Below are 26132 nucleotides of genomic sequence, written 5' to 3' on the forward strand. Positions count from 1 at the left end.
GGAGAATAAGAGGTAAAGATGAAGTAAGTTAGGGAGGACGTCGCTATTCTCATTGCATCACTGGACGTCCTGTGACAATCCCCTTTCAGTTTATGTTGACAATATTGACATTACTTGTTTTGTTTTAGTATTACATGTTTAGCTGTAGTATTTCCCTTTCATTCCTATTTGTTGTTTCAGTTATTCTACTATAACTCTTTTTATTTTGCTTATGGTGTTAATTTCCTACTGTGCCTTTTTTTTAACTATAACACTCTACCGTAGCGTATTTCTATTGTTTTTGTTGTAACAGCTATCCTACCACGACTACATCTTGCATTCAATCTGTAGTGCCCTTAATAGTTTGTCTTGACATTGGGTCAGCCCAACTCGTGCACAAGCTGGCCTACAATGCAACCCAAACTAGGCCAATTCCAACTCCCTCACTCCAGACTCACAAACCTTAGTATGGTAGAAGGGCCAAAGCCCAAACATGCAAAAGGCCCCCATAGAGAGTCATAGAGTAATAGAGGAGAGAGAGAGATTGAGAAAGAGAGAGCCACGAGAGAGAGAGAGAGAGAGAGAGAGAGAGAGAGAGAGAGAGAGAGAGAGAGAGAGAGAGAAGAAATTAATAATTAAAATAGTAGCAACTTGCTAAAGTTATTCTACTATAACTCTATTTATTTTGCTTACGGTGTTAGTTTCATACTATGCCTTTTTTTAGCTATAACACTCTGTCGTATCATATTTTTGTTGTTTCTACTGTAACAGTTATCTTGTCACGACTACGTCTTGCATTCATTTTGTAGTGCCTCTAACAGCTTGTCTTGACATTGGGTGAGCCCAACTCGTGCACAAGCTGGCACAGTGCAACCCAAATTAGGCCAGTTCCAACTCCCTCACTCCAGACTCACAGACCTTAGTACGGTAGAAGGGCCATCACCCAAACACGCAAAAGGCCCCAACAGAGAGTCATAGAGTACAAGAGGAGAGAGGAGAGAGAAGAGACTAAGAGAGAGAGAGAGAGAGAGAGAGAGAGAGAGAGAGAGAGAGAAATTAATAATTAAAATTGTAGCAACTTGCTAAAGTGGCCTAATATTACTAGCAGGTTACTATAGCATGTTGCTAAAAGTTTTTAGCTTTGGCACCACCAATAAAATGCGTTTCTTTAGTGTTTGGGATGTTAAGAGCTATTTAAATATTTCTGTTGTGAATGCCCTAAGCCATTTATCACCATTTTTTTGAGAGAGGCAAGAGAGGGGAGGAAGTGATAGAGGAGAGAGTGAGAGAATGGAGAGAGAGAAACTAATTTAATATTGATAACAATTCCCTATCACAAGTTGGTCAAATTTTTTAGCTTGAGCACAATACAATCGATGTTGGGTGTTTATGGGTGTTGAGCATTCACATTGGGCAATGTAAATGGTATATATAGGGGAATTTTAGCATCGAAGCATAAAACAACCTCATTACCCGATCTTGTACTTGTTAACAATAGTGCTACAGTGGATTTCAACATATAGAAGTCACTGTTCTCCCATTGCAAACTTAAATTTTATTTTTTATTGGGTAATATATATTATTTATTGAGAGAGAAATTGGATTACATTATTTTATTGGGTAGTATATATTATTTTAATGATTTGAATAGAAAAATAAAAGTTAAGATATTGGGTGTTGTAATGTGGTATGGTATAATTCATAAAATAATTTTTTGAGATAATAAAATAGAATAGTACAAAGATGGCAGATGTGAATGCTCAATGAGTGTTAAAAGGCTAGTTTAACACCACTATGAAATGGATGAAATGAGCACAATTGTAAATTTTTTTAAGATACAAGACTTGATAACTAGAATTTCATTTAACACATGTGTTTTTCAGTTTTTAAATAATATTATATATATTTTTTTATACGCACATATTTTTAACCAATACAAATAACGTTATTATCGGACCAAGCAATCTGGTATATTACATACAGAAGACGGCAGTGTGGCTGTGAATACTCTTACAACTTTGATGTGAATAGTGTAAGAATGGCAGGTGCTTCTTCAAAGTTCAAACCCCAAACGTGTGTGGTCCCCCACATTCACAAAGGACAAAGTGACAACATCTGCACAGACAGAAACAGTACAGACTACAGAGACCAACCAGGCACTTGTAATTGTAGGCGAGTCGTAGAGTAGAAGTCTCCCACCAATCATGTACAGAGCCGCAGCCTCACGCCTCAGGCTCAGGTCTCTCAAGGTATGCTCCTTCCCAACAACACCCTTGCCTTGGATTCTCATCTCTCATTCCCCACCCTCCCAAAATTCGCTGCTTGTCTTTCGATTTCCTTCATTACTTAGTTTTAGATCTCATCACGAAAATGGTTTTTTTTTTTTTTTTTTTTAATTTAAAAAACTTGGTTTTCCTAATAATATCAATCTCAAAAATGGTTTTATGGAAACAAAATTGGAGTTCAGGTTGAATTTTCAGAGACCAGGGTTTTGTTTTAATTTTTGCAAGAAAAGATTAGAACTTTGTTTATCTAATAATCGAAAACATGATAATTTTAATTTCTGTGAAATATTGCAACTTTTAGTGCTTTTGGGAATCAATGGAAAACAAGAAATCGAAGTATACTTACTTAGAGCCAGGCTTCAATAGAGCTTTGCTAATGGGTTCTAGGCAAATCACCTAAGTTTGGATTTTAATCCTAGAGAAGCCTGAGACTTTCTCTTTAATAGTGTGCTAAAAAAATTTACAAGCTTAAAAAAAAAATCTGTAAATAACTGAATATGGATGACTAGTTCTAAATAATAAATATAAATAGTTACCTTTGGCTTAGAGAAGGCAGAGTTGAAAGGTGACTTTGGCTACTACTAGCTGTTAGAGAGTAGAGACTGATCATAAAATCCTCTTTTGAGTGCTGTGCTGATCGAGCGAGCTTTTTTTATCCAGTAAATTACTCTGTTTAACGATCTAGGAATCCTCCTGTTTCTAAATAGTGGCTTGAGCTAGCCATTAATTAAATCTCAGTTTCTTCTTTCTTTTAATCACTTTTCTTTCTTCTATCACTGAAGTAGGATCACTTACATATTACAACAACCTACATGTATTTACACACAAATTAAATTGGTATTTTAAGCTAAAACAAACAAACAAACAAACCTGTGTCGCTATATGATGCTACTGTGTTGATTTTGATTAAATTTGCTTGTATTGTCTTTTTGGTGGTAATTTAGCCGATGGAGTGGGGTTATTTATTTTCCCACATAATCTTTATTATATTTATATATGGGCTGTCTGATAGAATGGAATTGCGTCATGCTCTGTACTGTGATTAAACCATGATTAGGGTCAAACGTGCAATGGGGCATTGGCCAGATTTGCAAGTTCTAGTGCGGTTGCCACAAATCCATCCTCTGCTTCAGGGGCTCTCTTTGGCTGGCTGACGGGGGGAGGATCAAAGTCTTTACCTCCTCTGGACTTCCCACTTGCAGGTGTCACGCTCCCTCCACCATTGCCAGATTACGTTGAACCAAGTAAAACCAAGATTACTACTCTCCCAAATGGTGTCAAGATCGCTTCTGAAACATCGGCAGTGAGTATGGGTGTAGGAGTTATTCTTTCTTGATGTATTATGGATTCAAATTTTAATTATTTATCAGGATTGCTGTTGGTTATGTTGGTTGACCAGAATCCTACAGCCTCAATTGGGTTATATGTTGATTGTGGTTCAAACTATGAGACACCGGCATCAATTGGGGCCACAGACCTGCTACGGCGTATGGCCTTTAAGAGCACAAGAAACAGGAGCCACTTGCGTGTTGTGCGTGAAGTGGAGGCTATTGGTGGCAATGTGGAAGCCTCATCTTCTAAGGAGCAGATGAGTTACACCTTTAATGCTTTAAAGACTTATGTTCCTGAAATGGTAGAGCTTCTTATTGACAGTGTGAGGAATCCTGTTTTCCTGGATTGGGAGGTCAATGAAGAGGTAAATTTTTTTCATCAGGCTGTGCATTGGCTAGCATGTCTGTAATGTGCGGAATATATTAGAATTACTGAGTCCAATCTACATTCTGCAGCTTCAGAAGCTGAAAGCTGAGACTAGCGAAACTTCTAAAAACCCTAAAAAATTGCTTTTGGATGCAATTTATTCTGCTGGATATTCTGGTGCCCTGGCTAATCCAATTTTAGCCTCAGAGTCTGTATTCTATAGACTGAATAGTACAATTCTGGAGGAATTTGTTTCTGTAAGTCTAAAATTTATACAAATTTATTGGCCTAGTTATTGAATCATCTGTATTAAACTTGGGTTTTCTTTAACAATTTCAGGACAATTATACTGCTCCTCGGTTGGTACTTGCAGCTACTGGTGTTGAAAATGATGAACTGTTATCTGTTGCAGAACCACTTTTGTCTGATCTACCTAGTGTCTCTTGTACCGAGGAGCCAAAATCTGTTTATACTGGAGGTGATTATCGTTGTCAAAGTAAATCTGGGGTGTGTATTGTAAATGTTCTGTTTAAGTTTTTCTCTCCTGTCTTTGCTGTCTATCTAGCATTATGTTAACACTGATGTTCCCTTGCATGATCAGAGAACCCATTTTGCTCTTGCATTTGAACTCCCTGGTGGCTGGCATAAGGAGAAGGAGGCTGTAATTTTAACTGTGCTTGAGGTGTGGATTTTGAGTTTTTCTAATTTCTAGTAACTTTCTGTGGTTAAAAACTGAAATATTCTCAGGAATGGACAATTAGCTCTAGCTCAAATGACACCTCCTCCCTTTGTAAGAATAAGACTAAGGGTGAGGTTGTAGGTTCAAAACCCATCATGCGTGTGTGTAAGTCGTGTGTAACTTACCTTTTTTTTTGGGAATATGTTATCTACTTGGTTCCTCAATATTTATTTTCATGTTCTTTTGCTCACGATCATTTTAATGGGTTGTGATAGTAAATCTAACTTTACTATAGGCACTAATGGGAGGTGGTGGATGCTTCTCAGCTGGTGGACCAGGAAAAGGGATGTATTCACGCCTTTGTAAGTTGTTCTTAATTACCTCTGACAGCTATGCAACTGAGCTTGAAACCTCATAATGCATTCAAAGTTATGGGTTCTAAGATTTTTAGTAGATATATTTATAAGTTTTCTTCTCCAAGGGTAGTACAATCAGCTGGGACCACTCCTTATAAAGCAGAGGTCACTATTTTAAATCTCCCATTCCCCCCTCGGGCCAAAGCTTCCTTATCAAATATAAAAATGATTTAGTTTTCTCTATTTTCTGAGTAATTTTCTGCATCTAGATCCTTGATGCATTTGTTTATCCTTTTTTTTTAACCTCTTGTAATTTTGGCATCTAAATATATACTTATATGGTGAGCAGACACTCATGTTTTGAATGAGCACCCAAAATTTCAGTCAATTTCTGCATTCAGCAGCATCTACAAAAATAGTGGTATATTTGGCGTCCAAGCTACCACTGTAAGTGTCTTTTCTAACCTATCATTTTGGTAGACCTGCAAATTATAGTTCTTGATATATTTAAAAGATCGTTTTTATTGCACAAACCTTGTCACTTTGGGTGGAAAGCACATGGCATTGTAAATATTATATTTAAATCCTGTTTTTATAGTGTTAAATTAAATAATCAAGGGTTCAATTCATTCTTGAGGTCGATTCCATGCTGATTAGGAAGGAATAGGCACTTAAGATGATTTAGGATGGGCCAATCGATGCTAAGTTTTTATGCTTTGGACTCAAGAGGGGAAATGCTTATCAGAATTGTGCAAGTCTGATGATCAATCAGTACTCTGGAAAGCTGTGGTGTTTGACAATACCATAAATGAAGGTGTCTAATCTATCTTGGAACACGGGTTGCATAGGTGTGATTACATTGAGTGAAGTTTTTGCTCCCCTCCCCTTTCTCCCTTCTTTACAGACAAAATTGTATGAATGCAAGCCTTTTTCCTTCTCTGGCATGGTTAAGTGGCCCATCAAGATTACAAGCTGTTATGTTATGCTATTAGTCTGTTGTGATCTATGAGAAATTTTTATAATACTATAGCCCTCTTCTCTGTTAGTTTGTGTAAAGATACTGTAGCCCTTGGGCCTTTGCCTGCAATGGTTATGCGGAAGGACTTCTTTATTTTTTGGCAAGTGTTTAGAATGGTGAAGTTTCTCAAAGTTTGACATCATTATTTCGAGGGTACAATGCTTGGCTGGTGATGTTCCTATCTGTGGATCCTATTTGTATATATTGTCGCGTCTTTAAAGAGTTAATGTTTCTGAATTCAGGGTTCCAAATTTGTGTCAAAAGCCATTGATATAGTGGCTAAGGAGCTTATTGCAGTTGCAACACCTGGAGAAGGTTGCTGCTGCACCTTTATGTTGCCTAGCATTGTTTTTTTATCATCGCATGTAATCTTGAATCCTGTTTCTGACATGTTATTCCCCTCTCTTGTTTCAGTTGACCAGGTACAGCTGGGTCGTGCTAAACAGTCAACAAAGTCTGACATCCTAATAAATTTGGAGTCAAGAGTATGCTATATATTTTCCATATGTATGTTATTTATTTTTTATAACTCATATGCTTACTTGTGAAGTGTCTTTTGTAGATATGTGCATCAGAAGATATAGGTAGACAAATTTTGACTTCTGGTGAGAGGTAAGGCCTGACTCATGACCGTCCAGGAACTTGTAGACATCTTTATATGCATTAATCCACTTTATTCTCATTTGTTTATGCCGTGCAGTGCACAAGGATATCTCTTTTATATTTTCATTTTCTGCATGCCGATTGGGTGCTCTCAATATGTTTGTGTTACTAGGTGGAGATTTAGTTGGTTGATGTGAATTATGGTGGTTTTACCCTCATGTAAAAAGAAAAAGTTTAGAGGGTTTAGTTGGAATTGTGCACATTTTTTATTTCTTATTTTGTACCACAGAAATGAGATGTTGGTTTGTAGGTGTAAAAACACAGTATAGGGAAAGTATGCATTTAGTTAACTGGAATATCACTACATTGATCATTCTAGAATTAGGTATGAAGCACATATAAACATTACAATCTGAGGAACCATCTTAGGACCGTGAAGGTTACTTTAATTGCCTTAAATGCATATAAGATGCTTGTTAGGATTATGATGGCAACCCCTTTGTCATAGTACATGGTTAAGAGTTTAAACACCCACCCTCCTGAAGAAAAGAACTATTTGACATTTAGTGGATTTGGAAAGTTCATTCTAGGACTGCAATGTTACAGAATCTGGTGTCATAAATGATCAATTTTATCCTAGATTTTTTTCTAGACTTTAATTAATTGAAATTACATGTACGTGATCATATAAATCGTCCTGTAGTGGGTTGGAGAGACTGTACTCTAAAATGGTTTGAAGGGGAATTCTTCCCTTGTACAAAAAGCTAATAAAGCTGAAGCACCCCTGCAAATGCCCACCAATGGAGCCTGATTTTATCCTTCTTTTCAGGCTTTAGCACCCTATTTGAGATTCATTAAGAGTCCGTTTGGTTGGAGGAGTAGAAAAGTGGGAGGATGGAAAAGTAGTGGGAGGATAGAAAAAATTTGGTTTTCCCTTGTGTGTTTGGTTGGAGGGTGGAAAACTTTTTTGTTTGGTTGGAGAGAAAAAGGAGAGGATAGAAAATGTAATTTATATAAATTGACTATTATGTCCTTATTACATATTAGTGGGAAAGTAAGAGGGGTAGGTGAGTGTAATAAAGTGGGGGTATTTGTGTAAAATGCATTTCTTATCACTTTTTCCTCATTTTCCTCCCAATTTGGGAGGATAAAAAAAGTGGGCCTGGGAGGGAAAATTCTCTCCCCTATTTTCTATCTCTCCGATTTTCTTTCCTCAACCAAACAGTAGAAAACAATATTTTCCACCTTATTTTCCTCTCCCTATTTTCGATTCTCCCTGTTTTCACCCCAACCAAACACACCCTAAAGATACAAGTGAAATTTGTTACTGTTATGCTTGGGGACTTCTTCACTTGCTGAAGGCAGAATGTCTTCTCTGATTGGGCTTTTTTAGTTTACTTAATCATGTACCTGCCCACATCATTCTTATTTCTCTACATACAAGTCATTTGGAGAACCTAAGTGTTTTTCAGTTTGACCTCTATTATAACCTATTATTTCTTTTTTTTTTGGTATGAATAATATCTTGCTTTTTTGTTTTCATTTCCATGCATCTTAAAGAGGTGTGATATAATATTTTTTTTCTTAAGATGTATGTTTTTCATTCCTTAGGAAACCTGTGGATCATTTCATGAAAGCTGTTGATGAAATTACTGTGAAGGATATTACTTCAGTTGCCCAAAAGCTTCTTTCTTCCCCGCTTACAATGGCATCATATGGAGATGGTATTTTTTCTTTTCACCAATGAGAACCCTCTTTATTTTATTTTAGGGGAAATTACACTTTGTCCACCTGTGGTTTGTCCAAAAAAACATTTTACCTACTTGTGGGTGGCACTTTACTCACTTGAGGTTAGCTCCATTTGTCTCCCATCACCTACCTCTATTAAAAACAGGGGTAAATTTGTACTTTTGTTACCCTTTTATCTCTCTCTCTTCTCAAAACATAAAAAACTAAAAAATCAAGGGAAAAGAAGATCAAAAAGCTAAGTTTTGTAAAAATTAAAACTTAACTTTTACATTTTTTTTTTTCATGTATCAACTTTTAGATCTCATCATTTGAACATAAGATACCTTAACAAAGACAAGTATTGCAAGATTAGGAGCCTGTTGAAGAAAGAGCATTAGCACATGGCACATGTAAGAACCCTCAACCTTTAAAAAGGACAAATCATGAAACATGGGAGGATCAAATTCAAAAGCATTGCAGAGGCACTGCACCACAACATAACAATCACAAGTCACAACAACAATATTGCTCGTCCAAGAAGAACTTTTCAGTAATTTAATAATAGAAAATGAAAAAACCTGCTTTACCATTATTGTATTTCTGGACAAACGCAGCCGTTCAATATGACAGAGTGCTTTGATGAGGTTGCACATACTGTGGGGGGCAAAAAGATCCTGATGGGAACGTGGGCCTTTTGGGCCGTGTTAAGGAACGCCGACCTGATCCTGGGTTTAGAAATTGTTAGTACTATGGGTCGGCCCATACGCCGAGGATCCGAGGATCCGCGAGGGTGACCTTATCCTGATGAACATTGAAGAACTCGGGATTTCATAGTAAAGATTAGGGGATGACATGGTTAAGGCCACGGGTTAAAAGGGGGGCACCCTCGAACGCCCCGTAAGCACCTGTTGAAGAAATGTCAAAGATAAAGGCCGCTACCTCCACATTAAAAACCCCGCACCTACCACCCCGGTCGCATTTATGGCTGGAAGTGACACCGAACAAGAAAAGAGAAACTTCGGTTACTATTCAAAGGCAATAACCGAGAAGGGAAATATCTAAAGCAGGGAGGGAGGTGGGGCAACACGTGTACAAAGTGTTCAAAGAGGAGTATTTAAGGAGAAACCCGGAATAGAAAAGAGGAGGACTTTTTGTAACCTAAAAAGAAAGAAAAGACTAAGAAAGGGATATAATATAAGAACAAATTTTCCGCTTACCTCCGAGGAGGCCAATTTACAATATTCCTTATTGTTTCCAAATATTCGAAATCCTTAGTTTGTCATTTAATCCCCACATACTTCTAACCCTGGTTTCAAGCCCACACTCTACAAATTCATATTGTTTAAGGCTCATCGGGCTGGCCCGTAATCGTTTCGGGGCCAGGTGCAATTGTGCACTTACAATTGGCGCCGTCCGTGGGAAATCTAGTCTAGAAGAGGTAGGGATATTATGGCAGTTTAGGCTCTCACCATGCAGTGAGTCACAAGGATCACAACCGAAGATCATTTCCAACGTCTTGAACATCGTAGGGATCGTGAGGGAAGCGTCCATACGAATACCCTGTGGGCTGTGCCATACTCAACAGGGGGTAGCACTACCCATTACGGCGAGGGTTCTAAATCCATGCAGGGAAATCAATCGTTTGAAGAGGAAGACGCCGCGCGAAGCGTAAGGTTTCCCCGTCCTCGTCTAGTTCTTCCTCGCAGAAGGATAAAGGAGTCGGGGCAGGCTCAAGGTCATGTTCCCCACCCGCCGCAACATCCTCCGCGAGGAGGACGACCCCGCCAACCCGCGTACGTAGAAGCTTCGTTCTAGGGGCTTAGGCAACGATACCATGAGTAGTGGCGTTGCACCAACTTCTAAATCTCCGTTTTCACGGAGGATTGAGAGGGGAGGCTTCCCAGAGGTTCACCCCACCCACCTTTACCATCTATAATGGCCGATCGATCCGTGGAGCATGTGAGTCACTTCAACCAAAGGATGGCAGGCACTTCACAACGAGACTTTGATGTGTAAAGTCTTCCCCTCCAGCTGGGACCTCGTGGCTATGAGATGGTTTAATCGGTCTCAAATCGGGATCCGTAGGGTCATTTGGGAGCTAACTGGGGCATTTGCTTCGCGGTTCATTACGTGTAGCGCAGTCCCCGCTATTGGACTCGTTGCTATCCATGGTCATGAAGGAAGGGGAGACACCGAAAGCATACTCCGACGATACCGGAGATGTTTAATGAAATAGACGGCGACTTTACGAGGTGGCGCTTAATACCTTTAAGGCGGGCCTCCCCTATCGATCACGACCCGAGAAAGTCTTTGACGAAAAAGCCCGTCCGCGTGTACGCCGTCTTATGGATCGTATTGATGAATATAAGAGGGTAGAGGAAGACCACAGAAGGAGAAAGGAAAGGAGAAGGTTATCCCATTAGAGAGAAGGGATTTCGTGCTGACAGATATCACAACAAGCCGAGGAGGGATTACTTGACAATCCGGCTCAAGAAGACCTCAGTCAGAATATCGTGTTCCGAGAACCAAGGCATCGCTATTAGAAAAGTTCGTAAAGAGCCCTTCTTCGATGGCTCCGCAAGATGGCAGGGGACCCTCGCTAGAAGAAATCAAAACCTTTTCCTCGCACCATCAGATGTGGGCCACACTACCGAGAACCGTCGACCGTGGAACCATCTAGAAAGCCTCCGTGAGGGAAAGTTAAAGATTGTGTCAGCCCCACCGGTGCAGTCAAGTTGGTTCAAACAATCGAGGAACAGCTTCATCTCGCCGCATTGGGAACAATTAATGTTATCTTCGTCGCACCCGGTAGGACCAACAGTCCCACTAGGGTTATGGCGGTTTTCCATCCGTTAGGCCGAGGACGCGGGTAGCAGGCCGAAGAGATTAAAGAGCACTTTACTCGTCTCTGGGTTTCTCCGAGGAGGATAAGGTGTGGACTATCCAGCCCATGACGATGCTCTTTGTGGTTACCCTCGTAATAGGGAACTATGATGTGAGAAGGGTGATGATAGATCGTGGCAATGCGTGCATATCATGTACCTCGGTCTATTTAAAGGGCTAAGATTGGAGTTGGAAAATTTAACCCCTTATGACTCCCCACTTATAAGCTTCGAAGGAAGGGCCGTTATGCCGAAGGACAGATCCGTTTACCCGTTCAATCCGCACCGAAACGGTTGAGGTAGATTTCATTGTGGTTGACGCGTACTCTCCATATACACCATCCTCGCTGCCATGGTTGCACGCCTGGGAGCCGTCTCCTCTATCTTACATGTTAAGGTGAAATTCTGGGAGCATGTCGAGGAAATCCTCAGCTGCTGGTAGTGGCTAGGCAATGCATATCCGTCGCGGTGCTTCGTCACGAAATTGAGTCATCAACCTTGCCCATCCGTGAGTCATAGCAATTACCATGTCTCCGGAGGCACCTCGGAGCGATGACAGGAGACGAGGCTATTTGTGAGGAGTTAGAGAAGTTTGTAATAACATGATCCAGTGAGGTTTTTCCAAGTCGGGCATACTTTTGCCACACCAAGAGAAGATGGAGTTGTTGAAATTTCGAAAGATAATTTAGATGTTTTTGCGTGGGACCCCATGAGGCTCCAGCGTAGATTCGAACTTTATTTGTCATCGTTTAAACGTCAATCCTCGCCATTGTTCCGAGGAGGCAACACCTTCGGCGATCTTCCCGAGAACATTCTCGTCGTGAAGGAAGAGGTTCTTAAACTCAAAAGGGCGGGGGCTATCAAAGAGGTTTTCTACCCCGAATGGTTGGCTCATACCGTTGTTGTTAAGAAGAAGAACGGCAAGTGGAGAGTATGTGTGGACTTTACCGATCCGAACAAGGCCCGTCCTAAAGATTCGTTCCCAATGCCACGGATTGATCAACCGGTAGATGCTATCGTTGGACATCCTCTGATGAGTTTCTGGACGCCTTCCAGGTTACCACCAAATTCCCTCGGCGTTGGGAGGATCGTGGAGAAGACCGCTTTCATTACTCCAACCGGAACTATCATTATAAGGTCATGCCATTTGGATTAAAAAATGCTTGGGCTACTTATCAAAGAATGATGACCCGAATGTTTGAACAAAGAATCGGGGAAAACCATCGAAGTGTACGTGGATGATATGGTGGTGAAGAGTAAGACAAGACCTTCACACACATGACGTATCCGGCCGACACCTTCCGCATACTAAGGAAGTATAAATTGCGCCTTAACGCCTCCAAGTGTTCTTTTGGCGTAGGATCCGGGAAGTTCTTGGGATTTATGATTACTCATAGGGGCAATGAGGTAAACCCAAAGGCAAGTTAAGGCTATTCGTAATTTGCACTCGCCTAGGAACCCAAAAGAGATTCGTAAATTGACTCGGAATGATTGCCGTCGTTGAATAGATTTATTTCTCGGTCACTGATCGGTGTCGTCCTTTCTTTCAGCTTGTTGCACAAGTGGAAAGGGTTTCAATGGACCGAGGACTCGCGAATTAGCTTTCCAACAACTTAAGCAATATCTTTCTCATCTATTTTATCTCGCCCCGAAGTGGACGAGGTTTTATTCGCTTATCCGGCCGTGGCTATTCACGCGTGAGCTTAGTCCTTATAAGGAATGAAAGCGGGGTACAGAGACCGATCTACTACGTTAGTAAGTCCTTGAACGAGGCCGAGGTGCGCTATCCGCCCTTGGAAAAAGCACTTCCGGGCCGTAGTCCACGCCACGCGCAAACTTCCTCATTATTTCCAATCTCATACCGTGGTTGTTTTGACCCATTGCCTCTTTAAGGCCGTGTTGCGTAGTGCCGATTACTCGGGCAGGTGGCAAAATGGGGAACCATTTTGGAGCCTTTGATGTTAAATACATGCCTCGCACATCGGAAGGGACAGTCCTCGCCGATTTGGTGCGCAGTTTACCGAACCATTGTTAGAAGAAACTTCAAAAGAAGCACACATGGGTGAAAAATCGCCTGGTGTGATCACGTACGTATCGCCTCGGTTTGGAGAGTTTATGTGGACGGGGCCGCTAATCAAAAAGTGTCTCGGTGTTGGACTTGTTCTAATGTCCCCCGAAGGAATTGTCTTCGAAAATCTTCGAGATTGGCCTTCTCGGCTACTAATAACGAGGCCGAGTATGAAGCGCCTTGGTAGGCATGCAAATGGTACATAAGATGGGTGGCAAGGAAATCCACGTGTTCTCGGACTCGGCCAGTGGTCGGCCGGTGTCATGGGAACCATGGAGGCTAGAGACCCCTGCACGTGTGAATATTTGGCCTGTGTCAAACGCCGCAGCCGAATTTGACTCCTTTGCCTTAGCTCACGTTTCTAGGAGTGGAAACACTCATGCAGCATTCCTTGGCTACGTTGGCAACATCCTCGCTGGTTTACTCAAGGGTTATCCTCGTTCAGATTTGGTAGAACCTTCTTGTAATCGTCGACGCACCTCGCATCCATCTAATAAGGCTCGGGTCCTAGTTGGATGGATTCGATCATATCTTTTCTTAAAAATGACATTCTTCCCGAAGCCAAGGCCGAAGCGTAAAAGTTACGTCGAAAGGCGCCGCGTTTCTCGTCGTCCGAGGACCACAAGCTATACAAACGATCCTTTTCAGACCGTACTTGCTGTGTGTGTACACCCCGAATCAACAGAAGCATTGTTGGAGGAATTGCATGAGGGAATTTGTGGGAGCCACACTCGGGGAAGCGTCCTTAGCCCATAGAGCCCCCGACTCGTGCTATTGGTGGCCCAATATGCAGAGGAGGCTCGGACTATGCCAGAAAATGTGATCAATGTCGCAGGTTCGCCCCTAATATCCACCAACCTGAGGGGTTCTTAACCCTCTTTCCAGCCTCTGGCCTTTCGCACAATGGGGCTTGGACATTGTAGGGCCATTTCCGAGAGCCGCCGGCAACAAAAGGTGGTCGCTCGTGGGAAACGACTACTTCACTAAATGGGTTGAAGCCGAGCCCTTAGCCAATATACGAGATATTGATTCCAAGAAATTTATATGGAAAAATATAGTCACCGTATTCGAATACCACACACACTCATCTCTCGATAATGGTGTCCAGCTCGATAGTAGGGCTTTTAGGAAGTATCGTGGTGATATGGGTATCATAAACGTATATTCCACCCCGCTTACCCTCAAGGAAATGGACAAGCCGAGGCGCTAACAAGGTCATAGTTAACGGGCTCAAGAAGAGGTTGGACGATGCGAAAGGCGACGGGCAGAAGAGCTCCCTCATGTCCTGTGGACATATCGACCACACCGCGCAGTCCACCTGGAGAGACGCCATTCTCTATGACTTATGGAGCCGAGGCGGTGATACCGCTAGAATCTGGTTTTCCTACTTTAAAGACAAGTTCTTTTAGCCCAGAGAATAACCAGGGACTTCTAGAGAAAGATCTTGATTTACTTGAGGAACGGCGTGAGGCAGCTATGGTCCAATTGGCTTATTATCAGCAGAAGCTAAAACGAGGATATGATGCCCACGTGAAGCTGAGGCCACTTGCACTGGTGATCTTGTATTAAGGAAAGTTGTAGGCACTTCTAAGAACCCGCACGGGGTAAGCTAGACCTAACTGGAAGGCCCCTATCGCATTGTTTCCGCAGTGTGCATAGGGTCATATAGGCTAGCTGATCTAGACGAACGAATTGTTCCACGTCCATGGAATGTAAGTAATCTTAGAAGGTATTATTATTAATGAAATGAGCTTTTGTCAGTTTGTATTTCAAAGTTATGAGTAGCTCTGACGCTCGCAATTATCAATTTTAAGAATCAAACAAATTTAAACTTGGTTAAGTGCAGTCCTCGACCACAAACCTTATGAAAATTGATGTCTTATCATTTGTTAAACAACCTTAGTTATGCCTATTCCTCGACCTCCTCTACTTTGGGAAAATTAACATTTGAAGTTATTGTTCTAAAGAATCAAACAAAACTTGGTTAAGTGCAGTCCCCGGACCACAAACCTTGTGGAAATTGATCTCTTATCATTTGTTAAACGAACCTTAGTTATGCCGTCCTCGGACCTCCTACTTTGGGAAAATTAACATTTGAAGTTATTGTTCTAAAGAATCAAACAGAACTTGCTGTTAAGTGATTCTCGGACCACAAACCTTGTGGAAATTGATGTCTTATCATTTGTTAAAGCAAACGTAACCTTATATGCCGGGTCCTGACCTCCTACTTTGGGAAAATTAACATTTGAAGTTATTGTTCTAAAGAATCAAAACAGAACTTGGTTAAGTGTACTCGGACCACAAACCTTGTGGAAATTGATGTCTTATCATTTGTTAAATGAACCTTAGTTATGCCGGGTCCTCGGACCTCCTACTTTGGGAAAATTAACATTTGAAGTTATTGTTCTAAAGAATCAAACAACTTGGTTAAGTGTACCTCTGACCACAAACCTTGTGGAAATTGATGTCTTATCATTTGTTAAACAACCTTAGTTATGCGGGTCCTCGACCTCCTACTTTGGGAAAATTAACATTTACAAGCTTACAATTTTTAAGAATTAAACGAAAGATTGCTTAATATTTATCTTCGGACTACGACTTTGATTAAAGTTAACTTCTGATTGTGTCTGGATGTTAATACGTTACTGTTTATTAACTCGGATCGTAAAGTTAACTTCTGATTGTGTAAGGAATGGTCCTCTGGATCTTACATCTTACTAGAAACAGCTACGCATTACAAGGGTTTAATCGTTATATGAGGCCTCTCTTCTTCTTAGCGAGGCCTCTTCTTCTTAATCGAGGCATTGTTCAAATGAATTAACCATGTCACCTTGTATTAAATCTTTAATAATATACGCATGATTATGTGGAAGTTATGATTGTGCAATCCTTGGAGTTAGATTTTTATACTCTGAGAAATTTTTGATATGACTTAATGGGAAACTTTTGTAATAAGTACAAAAAGAATAAAGTAAAAACAGATACAATCCAAGTGAAAAGTAAACGAAATCGGTCTTCATTAATCAGTTGAGTATGCATTACAATATATAATTCAAAAAAAAAAAAATGGATAAAGAGAAGCCCTAAGCTAAGTCCTAAGCTGTTGGAGGAGGATCTTGCTGAGAGGTACTAGTGCCCTCGGTCTTTCTCAACTCCAACTCAAAAGGAGTCATAACCTGCTTTCCTTTATCCGCTGTCTTTGTTGGAAGGACGTTGGGTTCCACTGTCTGGTTCAAGTCCTCTGCATCCACTCCTCCTTCCTTTTCTTTATTGGAACCAGAAGGTTCTGTAGGATCAGGAATTTGCTGTGGGACCACCGGAGGTAGAGCAAGAGGAGTTGTCTCGGGGATAGGAGTAGCAGCAGGAGCCTCTTCAATCTCCTGTATTTCTAGGGGAAGCCAAACATTCTCGGACTTCCTCAAATCCGAAGATTGGGGAACTCCTGCTACGTTTAAAGCTTCCCCCCATACTTTTTGACAGATTCACGCATAAAGCCGCGAACTCCTCTCGTCGCCGCTCCTCTCGTGGCCGCTACCCCTTCATCGAAACTTGCCCTCGCTTGGCGCCAAGAGAGTTGGAAGGAGCCGGCTTCTTCCTTCATCGAGCCGCTGCTTCTTCGCATCCGAGCACTCCCTTTCGAGCTTCGGGGAGAGTTCTTCATCTCTTTCATGAAGGAGCTTGCGCCGTCCTTCTATCCGGGTCTTCATGGTCTTCAAGTTTGACTCGACCTCATTTTTCTCTCTCCTCGACGACCTCCGAGGTCAACTTCTCATTCGCAGCAAGTGGCCGTGCCCAAGGACTTCGCCCCATCCCGATTTCGAGCTCTCGCCCCGGCTATTTTCCGAGTGTCTTCAATAAACTTCTCGCCTACGAAGACCTCCGAATAGCTCGTAGTAAAGTATGATGGAGTTAGGAATAATAAGAAACAAACTTACTTATAAATATTGTTAAAAGGAGAAACACTTACCGCTAAGTCTCTTTTTAGGGAGAGGAATAGTTGTGGCCGGCCCATTTTTTCCAAGGTCTCCATGTCCCTTGGGCAGAGAGGGCGTTCTAGGACTCCGGCCTGTGGTGGGCATGGCCTTGTTGAACCGCCCTTATACCGGATCGGCAGAGATGGGAGCGCCGGGTCCCGCCCAATCGGGGACCGTGGTCGGTGCTCGGCGCACTTCACCTCGTCCCCGATTTCCCCGATTTTAACCGAACGGCTCTACCCTTGCCCTTGTCCAGCTTCGCCGCCGGGCCGCGGGGAGTTGTCGGCGTGGTTTCGGGGTCTTTATTAATCGTCCCCTCATTATCCCCTTCCTCTTCTTCGGGATCCTCCTGGCCGGCGCTGGCTCACCGAGGAGGAGGAGGAGGTAAAGTTGGGGGAACTTCGGGACGTCCCCGTTTTTTTCTCGCAACCTTAGCGCCCCTATTGGTGAGGAGACCCCTCCATTCTTCCCATGTCTTCTTCTAATTCGTCTTCGGAAGGGCAACCACAAACCCCCGCAATTCCGTAGGCCTCGGTGGCTTCTTCCTCCTCGCTTCGAAAGTACCACAAACCGGTTCCCGCGAGGTCTCTCGGTGTCATCGAGATGGAATTGGTCTATCTCGTCGTCAAGTGTGTGAAGAAGACACCCGTTCTTCCGGAATGACAGCTGCTTGTGAGTGCACGGCGAGGGGGACTCGCCGCTATCGGCCGGTTGTACAAAATGGTGTTAGGAGCGTCCGGAGGTCACGGTCGTCCAAAAGTGGGGCCGAGCTACGTTTATCCTCTTTCGTCTTCGGTCGCTCGCAATTATGGCGTTCTCTATCTCCCCGGAAGTCTTTGGAAAGGGGGTGTACCCAAGAATAAGGTGAGCAGCCCGGAGTTGTAGGTCTTCACTAACGAACACCTCGGAGCGAAGTACCCGATTTAGATCCGCGATGTTACAGCTGACTCGACGAGGACGCACGTGTTGCTTATCCGCAAAAAAGACGTCAAAACAAACAAACTTGGTCGATTTACATAGATGTTTAACAAATTTAAGTAAGTACGAATACGCATTTCGTGTGTGTGTTAGGAGAAGTTGTGCTCGTGGGGAGATTAATCCTACGGCGTCGCACTGGATCCCCCCACTCAACCGGCGTGGAAGCCGTCATGCCGCTTCCCGCACACGATCAAGTAGTCGTCCTTCATGCCTTTGTTTGATTTGGGCATGTGAGATTAGCCTAACGGTGCCGGACCGAGATTTAATGTAATAACCTACTTTAGAAAGTTTATGGGACTCATATAGGAACACGACATCGTGCCATGTGAGGTTTAAACCCATCTCGCTCGTTTAGAGCATCTACACTACCTAGAACTCTAAAAACGTTCGAGGCATTGATCGGGACACAACCGTGGTTGCGAAGGTACTCCCTAGTTACAGTTTCATTGGAAGGGTCATCCCACCCTCTAGAAAGGCTATCATAGGAATGATAACCTCTCACTATTTCCTATAACCGGCCACGGCCCGTTCGCGCAAGATTTTAGTCCTACATTGCTGGGAATACGGTATTTGGCCCTAAAGCCTTCCATCCCAGCGGCGGTATCAACTAGACACTTAAACTTACCCATTGGAAAAGAACGAAATGATAAACTCTAAAGGGGAGAGTGTTTACGAAGACAGCCGAAGACTGTATCCGAGGAGAAAGGGTTAAGAATAGAGAGAGCAAGAACTTACAAAGTTGAAGGTACAGATTTCCACGGTTTTCTGCTGGTAAATGATGATTGTTGGTGTTTTGATGGGATTGATCCCTGAGGAATTAAATGAAGGCGCAGGTTCCCGAAGCGTCACGACGTGCGAAAAGGCGGCCTCGAAATTATATTTGTCCCGCCTAAAATTTCGTGGAGTAATGAAGGCCGTTGGATGCCCATCTCACCGTTGAACGTGAGGGACAAAGTGTAACTGGCAGTATTAAATACGCGCGTCGTTCAAAATAAAACCGCCAAATGGCATTTTCTGGGACGCGAAACGATTTCCACACGTGCCATTACTCACAAAATGATTGGAGTAGGTTCTCGTCGGATCAAAACCCTATTTTTCTCCTCGGACGTTGAAAATTAGAGTTTTGAGGGGCTATTGTGGGGGGCAAAAAGATCCTGATGGGAACGTGGGCCTTTTGGCCGTGTTAAGAAAGGCCGACCCGATCCCGGGTTTAGAAATTGTTAGTACTATGGGCCGGCCGCATACGCCGAGGATCCGAGGATCCAGCCTCGAGGGTGACCTTATCCTCGGATGAACATTGAAGAACTCGGGATTTCATAGTAAAGATTAGGGGATGACATGGTTAAGGCCAATGGTTAAAAGGGTGAACCCTAGAACGCCCCTGCATAATCCTGTTGAAGAAATGTCAAAGATAAAGGCCGCTACCTCCACATTAAAAACCCCGCACCTACCACCCCGCCGCATTTATGGGAAGTGACACCCGAACGTAGAAGAGAAACTTCTGGTTACTATTCAAAGGCACTGAGAAGGGAAATATCTAGGCTAAGGGGGAGGTGGGGCAACACGTGTACAAAGTGTTCAAAAGAGGAGTATTTAAGGAGAAACCTGGAATAGAAAAGAGGAGGACTTTTTGTAACCTAAAAAGAAAGAAAAGACTAAGAAAGGGATATAATATAAGAACAGCTCTCGGCTTACCTCCGAGGAGGCCAATTTACAATATTCCTTATTGTTTCCAAATATTCGAAATCCTTAGTTTGTCATTTAATCCCCACATACTTCTAACCTGGGTTTCAAGCCCACACTCTACAAATTCATATTGTTTAAGGCTCATTGGGCCTGGGCCCGTAACTGTTCTTGGGGCCAGGTGCAATTGTGCACTTACACATACTATTACCATGATCTTCTATATCATCAATTAATATTAAATTTGGTTCAACATCGACAACAGCTTCAACTAAGTTGGACAGATTTTCCAACAAAACATGTTCAACAAGATAACCTTTGAAATCAAGGTATTCCAGAACTGGGGCATTTATGCCATGGGGTGTTTATGAAAAGTTTGTAAACCGCCTCCTCTTGCAAAAATATATATATATATATATATATATATATATATATATATATATATATATTCTTTTAATTGTAGATACAATGATTTTAAAATTGAAATCATGATTCAAATCAAGTCTTCCTACAGTCAAATCTTGGAGCACAAGACAGCGAGTAGTCTTGAGAGAGAGTCATCATTTTCGTACTCACCTTGAAATGCATAATTTCAATTTTTAATGTGTTAAAATAGAAGATCTAAAAGTTGATACATGACAAAAAAATGTAAAAGTTAGATTTTAATTTTTACTAAACCTAGTTTTTTGATCTTCTTTTCCTTTTGATTTTTTAGTTTTTTATGTTTTAAGATGAGAGAAACATAAAAAGGTAACAAAAATACAAATTTACCTATGTTTTTAACATCGGTAACGGAAAACAAACGGAACTAATTTTAGGTGGGTAAAGTGTCATTTTTGAAATCACAGTTAAACAAGGTGTTGGTGGGCAAAGTGTAATTTTCCCTTTGTTTTATTTAATAGGGTATTATTCATTCAGTGGTGATTGTTTTCTTAATTCTTCTATCATGTTTTGCAGTTATTTACGTTCCAACCTATGATTCTGTCAGCAGCAAGTTCCATTCTAAATGAAGTGGCTTTCATGTATAAAAAACTGCTTGTAGTAAATATTATTTAACATGTGCATATCTTCAAGTTCTCATACCCTTGTTTGCAGTTGAAAAGTGAGGAAGTTCTGACGTTCTGATTTCTAGTATATAAAGCGGCTAGGCTAGGCCAGGCCGCTGAAAGTGGTGTTACTTTTGAGCCTTCAGTTTCACGATGTGACAATGGGACATACATGCTTAATTATTTGTATGGTTGATCATTGAGAATTAGTACTAAATTTACTGTGAATATTGCTTTGGAAAGTTAAAATAAGAATTATACTATGAAAAGAGAAACAGGTAGGAGACGTATAGTTAATTACAGATGGTCAGGTAGTTAGTTGTTAGATAGTTGTTACATCATTTAGACTTTAAAGTTGCATGTCAGAAATCTAATATTTATCCCTTGTAGTTTTTGGTCCTTGTAGTATGATAATTGTCACGCATGGTTAGTTCAACATCATTCTTCATCTTAATTTTGTGGTTAATTAGGATAATCTAGGATCTTGGATACAATGTTTTGAAGTTTAGGATGTACACTACAAATACAAATTTCCCTTGTAATTCTCGTGGATATCTACAATTAACTCATATTTTGGCTTTTTGTTTCTCCACTTTTCTACTAGTTTTGTGACTTCTAGGGTTGCAATTTTTAACCAAACTCATTAATCCACCCACAACCCACCTAATTTATGCAAGTTTTGACTCAACTAAATTAAACATTTGGGTTAAATAAGTAAAGACTCATTGGATAATCTAATTAAATGAGTTTTAATAGATAAATCCACTAATACCTTGTGGATACCCATCTAAAATTAAAATATTAAAAAAAAATTCAAAGTTCTAAACCACAAAAAAATCTAAAATTAAAATATTAAAAAAAAATTTCAAAGTTCTAAACCACAAAGCATTTGTGCGCTCACTCTTTCCCTGACATCAAAATATTACTCTAAATTTGATGATTTTCTTTCATTTTCTCAACCGCCAAACATATCTATTCATCTCCCTTCCTCACTTTTCGTAACTTGTCAAATGTCATATTAGAGTGCAACACGAACTATGGTCTTCAATCTTCGTATAATATTTCTCAGGTAAGTCACCCAATTCTTGGGTGGAGTTCTAAATTAAAGTGCAACATGAACTATGGGTCTTCTATCTTTGCATCAGATTTCTCATGTAATGCAACCAATTCCTTGGTTCTAAATTAGGGTTTTCGATAATTTTGGGTTTAGGGTTTTCAACAAAAAAAAAAGAAAAAAAGAAGAAGAGGTTTTTGCTATAATTTCTTGTGTGAACGAAGGCAAAGGGGGGATTTGGTAATGCAAGAGAAAACTCATTTGCGAGGCGGCTAAGTTAGGTATGGTGAAGAGTTTTGTAGATTCTTGGAAAAAAAAAAAAATTGCCCTTTGTCATTTTTTTTCTAGTAAGTCCCTTTTAAAATTTGGCTATCTTTCATTGTGTAGGTCAGGTTTATGCTAATTTGTTAATTGACATTTTATTTCTAGGGCTTGTGTAACTGAATACCTTAATCTTTTTACTGTTTGATAGATACTTTAGTCTGACTTACACTTAAGACTTTTAAAATTACTTAGATATAATGGTGTAAGTCATGTTTAAAAGTTGACTGAAATCTACTACACAATTACTATAAATAAGTGGATAAAATTTGGTTACAAATTTGGTTGTAACTAAGAACTAAAACTCCCGCTAATTTGACTAACTTGAAGTTAATTCTAGACCTATATAATAGGTGTATGAAATTAGAAGGCATTGGGTAGACTTTTCTACAAAACAGCTTTGCTATTGCTTAGTTTCTTTAGGATTTGTTTTGCACTTCGTGCTATACTTGGAATTGAGATTACTTTAGACTACACCAATTTCCACCATTCAATTGTGTCCTTGTTTATTATTTCACTTCAGGTTGAATTTCAGATGAATTTTCTAGACTTATTTCGAATCTGAAGCATTGAGTGGTCTTAGATAGTTTTAATTGGTGAAAATAAGCATGTATGGTAGATGAATGGATAGGAATACAGCCGTCATTCATGAATTGCTTTTGTATTCCACAGATTTTGATTTAGTTTTTATTTCATGGATTTGGCTAATTTTACTTGGTTCTAATTTTGTGTCCCTTACTAGAGAGATGCAGATTGTGCACTGGACCGACTCTAGGCTAAAGAAGAAAGTAGAAGTTCGACAATAAAAAAAATAAAAAATAAAATAAAAAGGAGTCACACCACCATACTTTGATCATGTTATCCAGGTGATTATCAAAAAAAAAAAGAAAAAAAGATTATGTTATCCAGGTTCCATCCAAAAAAATAAAATAAAAAACGTTTTCCAAGTAATAATGCCGGCCATTAAAGGTTAAGTATTCAAATTTTTATCTAAGAACATGCAATTGTCCAGTAACATGTGTGTGCTTGTCCCACACAAAATCTCTCATAGAAGTTCAAATGCCAATAATATGATTGCCAACCTTGATTAGAAATCTTGGAAGTGCAGGGGCATTTTGGTCATTTTGAAGGTCAAGATGGTATTTGGGTCATTTTGGGTTAAATAGATGGCTTATTAAATTAAATGAGTTTGGTGAGTAATAGGTATTTGATTTATACATAAATAAAAAATTATGTCCCCAACTCATTTATGATCCGACTCATACTTTACTCCTAATGTTATTGTTTAAAAAAAAAAAAAAAATTAAAGATTGGAATGTGAGGGTTCTTATCTTTACATGTATTTTGTCTAATCCCGTTCTTCACTCCCACACCCCATTTTAAAATCACTTGTTAATTCTTTGTCCTCTTCAGAGCCGGAGTCATTGTTTCAAATATCTGAGGGGAAAATTCAAGAGTAAAGATGTTTCAAATATCATAGGAGAAAATGAAGAAGCCAATTTTATTGATTTAGAAACCAAGTGAGTTAGGAATGCCTAAATATAATGACTCGGAATTCTATCAAACTACTTGGAAATGTGGATGAATTTTGTGAAGAAACAAACGTGGTGTGCACCATGCCAAAGAAAGGAAAATCTATGGTCAAAACAGTAAATGGAGTGTAATAGAAGCAAAGGCCAATATTAGATAAACCTAACATCAAAAATTTTCTCCTCGTATCAAGAGTCATACCCAACTCACATTTTAAAAACCTAAATGTTTCTCTCTCACTGCGTAGGCAAGCATATTGATTATGTTTCCATATTCTTCCTAAACATTTTAAGTTGGTTACCGGCTTACATTTCTTACATGATTTCTTCCCCCCCTTCTTTTACCCTATTTTGCTTGTGTTCCTCTCTTTCTTTCCCAGCTTCTACCTCTGACCTCGTCTATTTTTGACATTACATTTTCAGTTAATTTTATTTGCCCACTTTTTTTTGAGAAGCTTTAAATTCTATTAAGATTTTTTTTTTTTTTGTTGAGAAACAATCAGCTTGAATTATAGTTGAAAGGTATGGTGGGATATATTTAACAAAGTTGTGAGTTAAAAGTTATCTTTACGACAAACATGAAAATAGCTAATTTTCGTAGAGGATTCTGCAATCAAGGCTGATTTTATTTTCCCAAGGATTTATATATAATTGATTTAACAACTAACCCTTTACACCAACAATCTTATTGAAAACACATAAATGCCATGATGACAAATTTTTTAATAGTTTTCTTAATTTTTAGCTTAAGTTTCAAGCGGTTTGGTTTTCGGAAGATTTTAATTTCGTTGGATTCATCAGTAAAACATGCGACCTATTATCTCCTAGCCGCATTTGTGTGAAGTTTTAATTTTATCTAGGATATCATCACTTATTATACTAGTCCATGTACATTGCAGTATACTCTTATTGGTTATTCAGCTTAGGGATGACAATAAGGCGGAGCGGGGGCCGAAGGATGAGGTCTTTGTTTCTACCCCGCATGGTTTTGTCTTGCCCCATTCCCGCCTGGCCCCGCCTAGCATGATGGAGAAAACTTTTTCACCCCATCCCCACCCTTGGGACCCCGCGAAGCCTTGCTCCACCTTGTAAAACTCTACTTTTTGTTAATTTGCCCAACACTTAGTACAATTTTTTTTTAATGAAACCTATTTCATTAATAAAAATATACTTAAAATTACAACTAAAATTATCTCATCAAATCAAATAAATTTTTAGAAAAAAATTGAATAATATATCCAAGCATTTAACAAGACAATCACCAAAAAAAAAAAAAAACTCTCATAGTATAACACATTGATATGTTTGTTTAAATAGTAGAGTTTTAAGGTATGAAGAATTCACAATTATAACCCCTAGCAACGCGGGCGGGATGGGGACTGGGAGGGGTGGGGCAGGGTGAGTCAAAAAAGTCTAAACCCATCCCTGCCTAGCTCCGTGATGCGGGGCTAAAATCTTGCCCCATCCCCACCCTATCACTTTTATGAGGTAGGTAAAACCCGTGCGGGGCAAAGTGGGGAGGGGCGGGTTAAGCAGGGCAGGGTAAAATTGTCATCTCTAATTCAACTTATTTTTTCTAGTATATCATAATTAATACTTTTGTTGAGAATAGTTGGAATTTTTTTCCAAGATATATCAAATTAGTCCAATCTCTAGTCTGAAAATTGTTATTTAAAAATATTTAGCAACTTAAAAGAAAAGAAAGAAATAAAAAAGTTGAAGAAATAGAATTGGCTAAAATGTAAAACTGGTCCTCTAACTTTCTTCAAATTTCATTTCAGTCATCTAATTTTGCTTTCATTTATTTCAGTCCTCTAAGTTTCAAATTTATTCAATTAAAGCCTTTTCATTAACTTTTGTTAAAATTTTTTGAAAAAAAAAATGGAAAATATTTTTCAATCATTAATGAATTTTTTTAATTAAAAAATTTTGAAGAAAATTTTATAAAATTGAAAAATTAACCACAACATATAACAAAAGTTGATAGAAAAACCTTAATTAATTGAATAAACATGAAAGTTAGAGGACTAATATGAACAAAAATAAAGTTAGAGGACTGAAATGAAATCTGAAGAAACTTAAAGGGTCAGTTTTGCATATTACCCAATGAAATTATAAAATGGGGAAGAGACTTTTGGGGGTGAAAAGTAAAATACGTTTATGCATACAATAAGTGAAGTGATACAAAAAATGTTAAATTATTGAGGTAATATGTTATGGTTAGTAAACAATAAAAACTTTATCAGTGGTG

The 26132-nt window shown here is 39.9% G+C and overlaps 1 protein-coding gene across 2 annotated transcripts; it reads left to right on the forward strand.

Annotated features, from left to right (window-relative positions):
• Positions 1-1979: 1979 nt before the first annotated feature.
• LOC142620834 (mitochondrial-processing peptidase subunit alpha-like) lies at positions 1980-21205 on the forward strand. 2 transcript variants are annotated; one of them, XM_075794136.1, is made up of 13 exons: positions 1980-2228; positions 3322-3567; positions 3664-3960; positions 4052-4219; positions 4302-4469; positions 4564-4644; positions 4937-5003; positions 5347-5444; positions 6258-6330; positions 6430-6500; positions 6578-6627; positions 8230-8342; positions 20889-21205. In XM_075794136.1, exons 1-13 carry the CDS (start codon positions 2184-2186, stop codon positions 20939-20941), a joined length of 1530 nt encoding a protein of 509 aa, XP_075650251.1. In that variant the 5' UTR covers positions 1980-2183; the 3' UTR covers positions 20942-21205. The 2 variants fall into 2 exon arrangements, with proteins under 2 accessions (XP_075650251.1, XP_075650256.1); XM_075794141.1 differs by lacking the exon at positions 1980-2228 and having other exon boundaries at positions 3428-3567; positions 3635-3960.
• The last annotated feature ends 4927 nt before the right edge of the window (positions 21206-26132 follow it).

Source organism: Castanea sativa, chromosome 1 (assembly GCF_040712315.1).
Source record: "Castanea sativa cultivar Marrone di Chiusa Pesio chromosome 1, ASM4071231v1".
NCBI classification, from domain to species: Eukaryota; Viridiplantae; Streptophyta; class Magnoliopsida; order Fagales; family Fagaceae; genus Castanea; species Castanea sativa.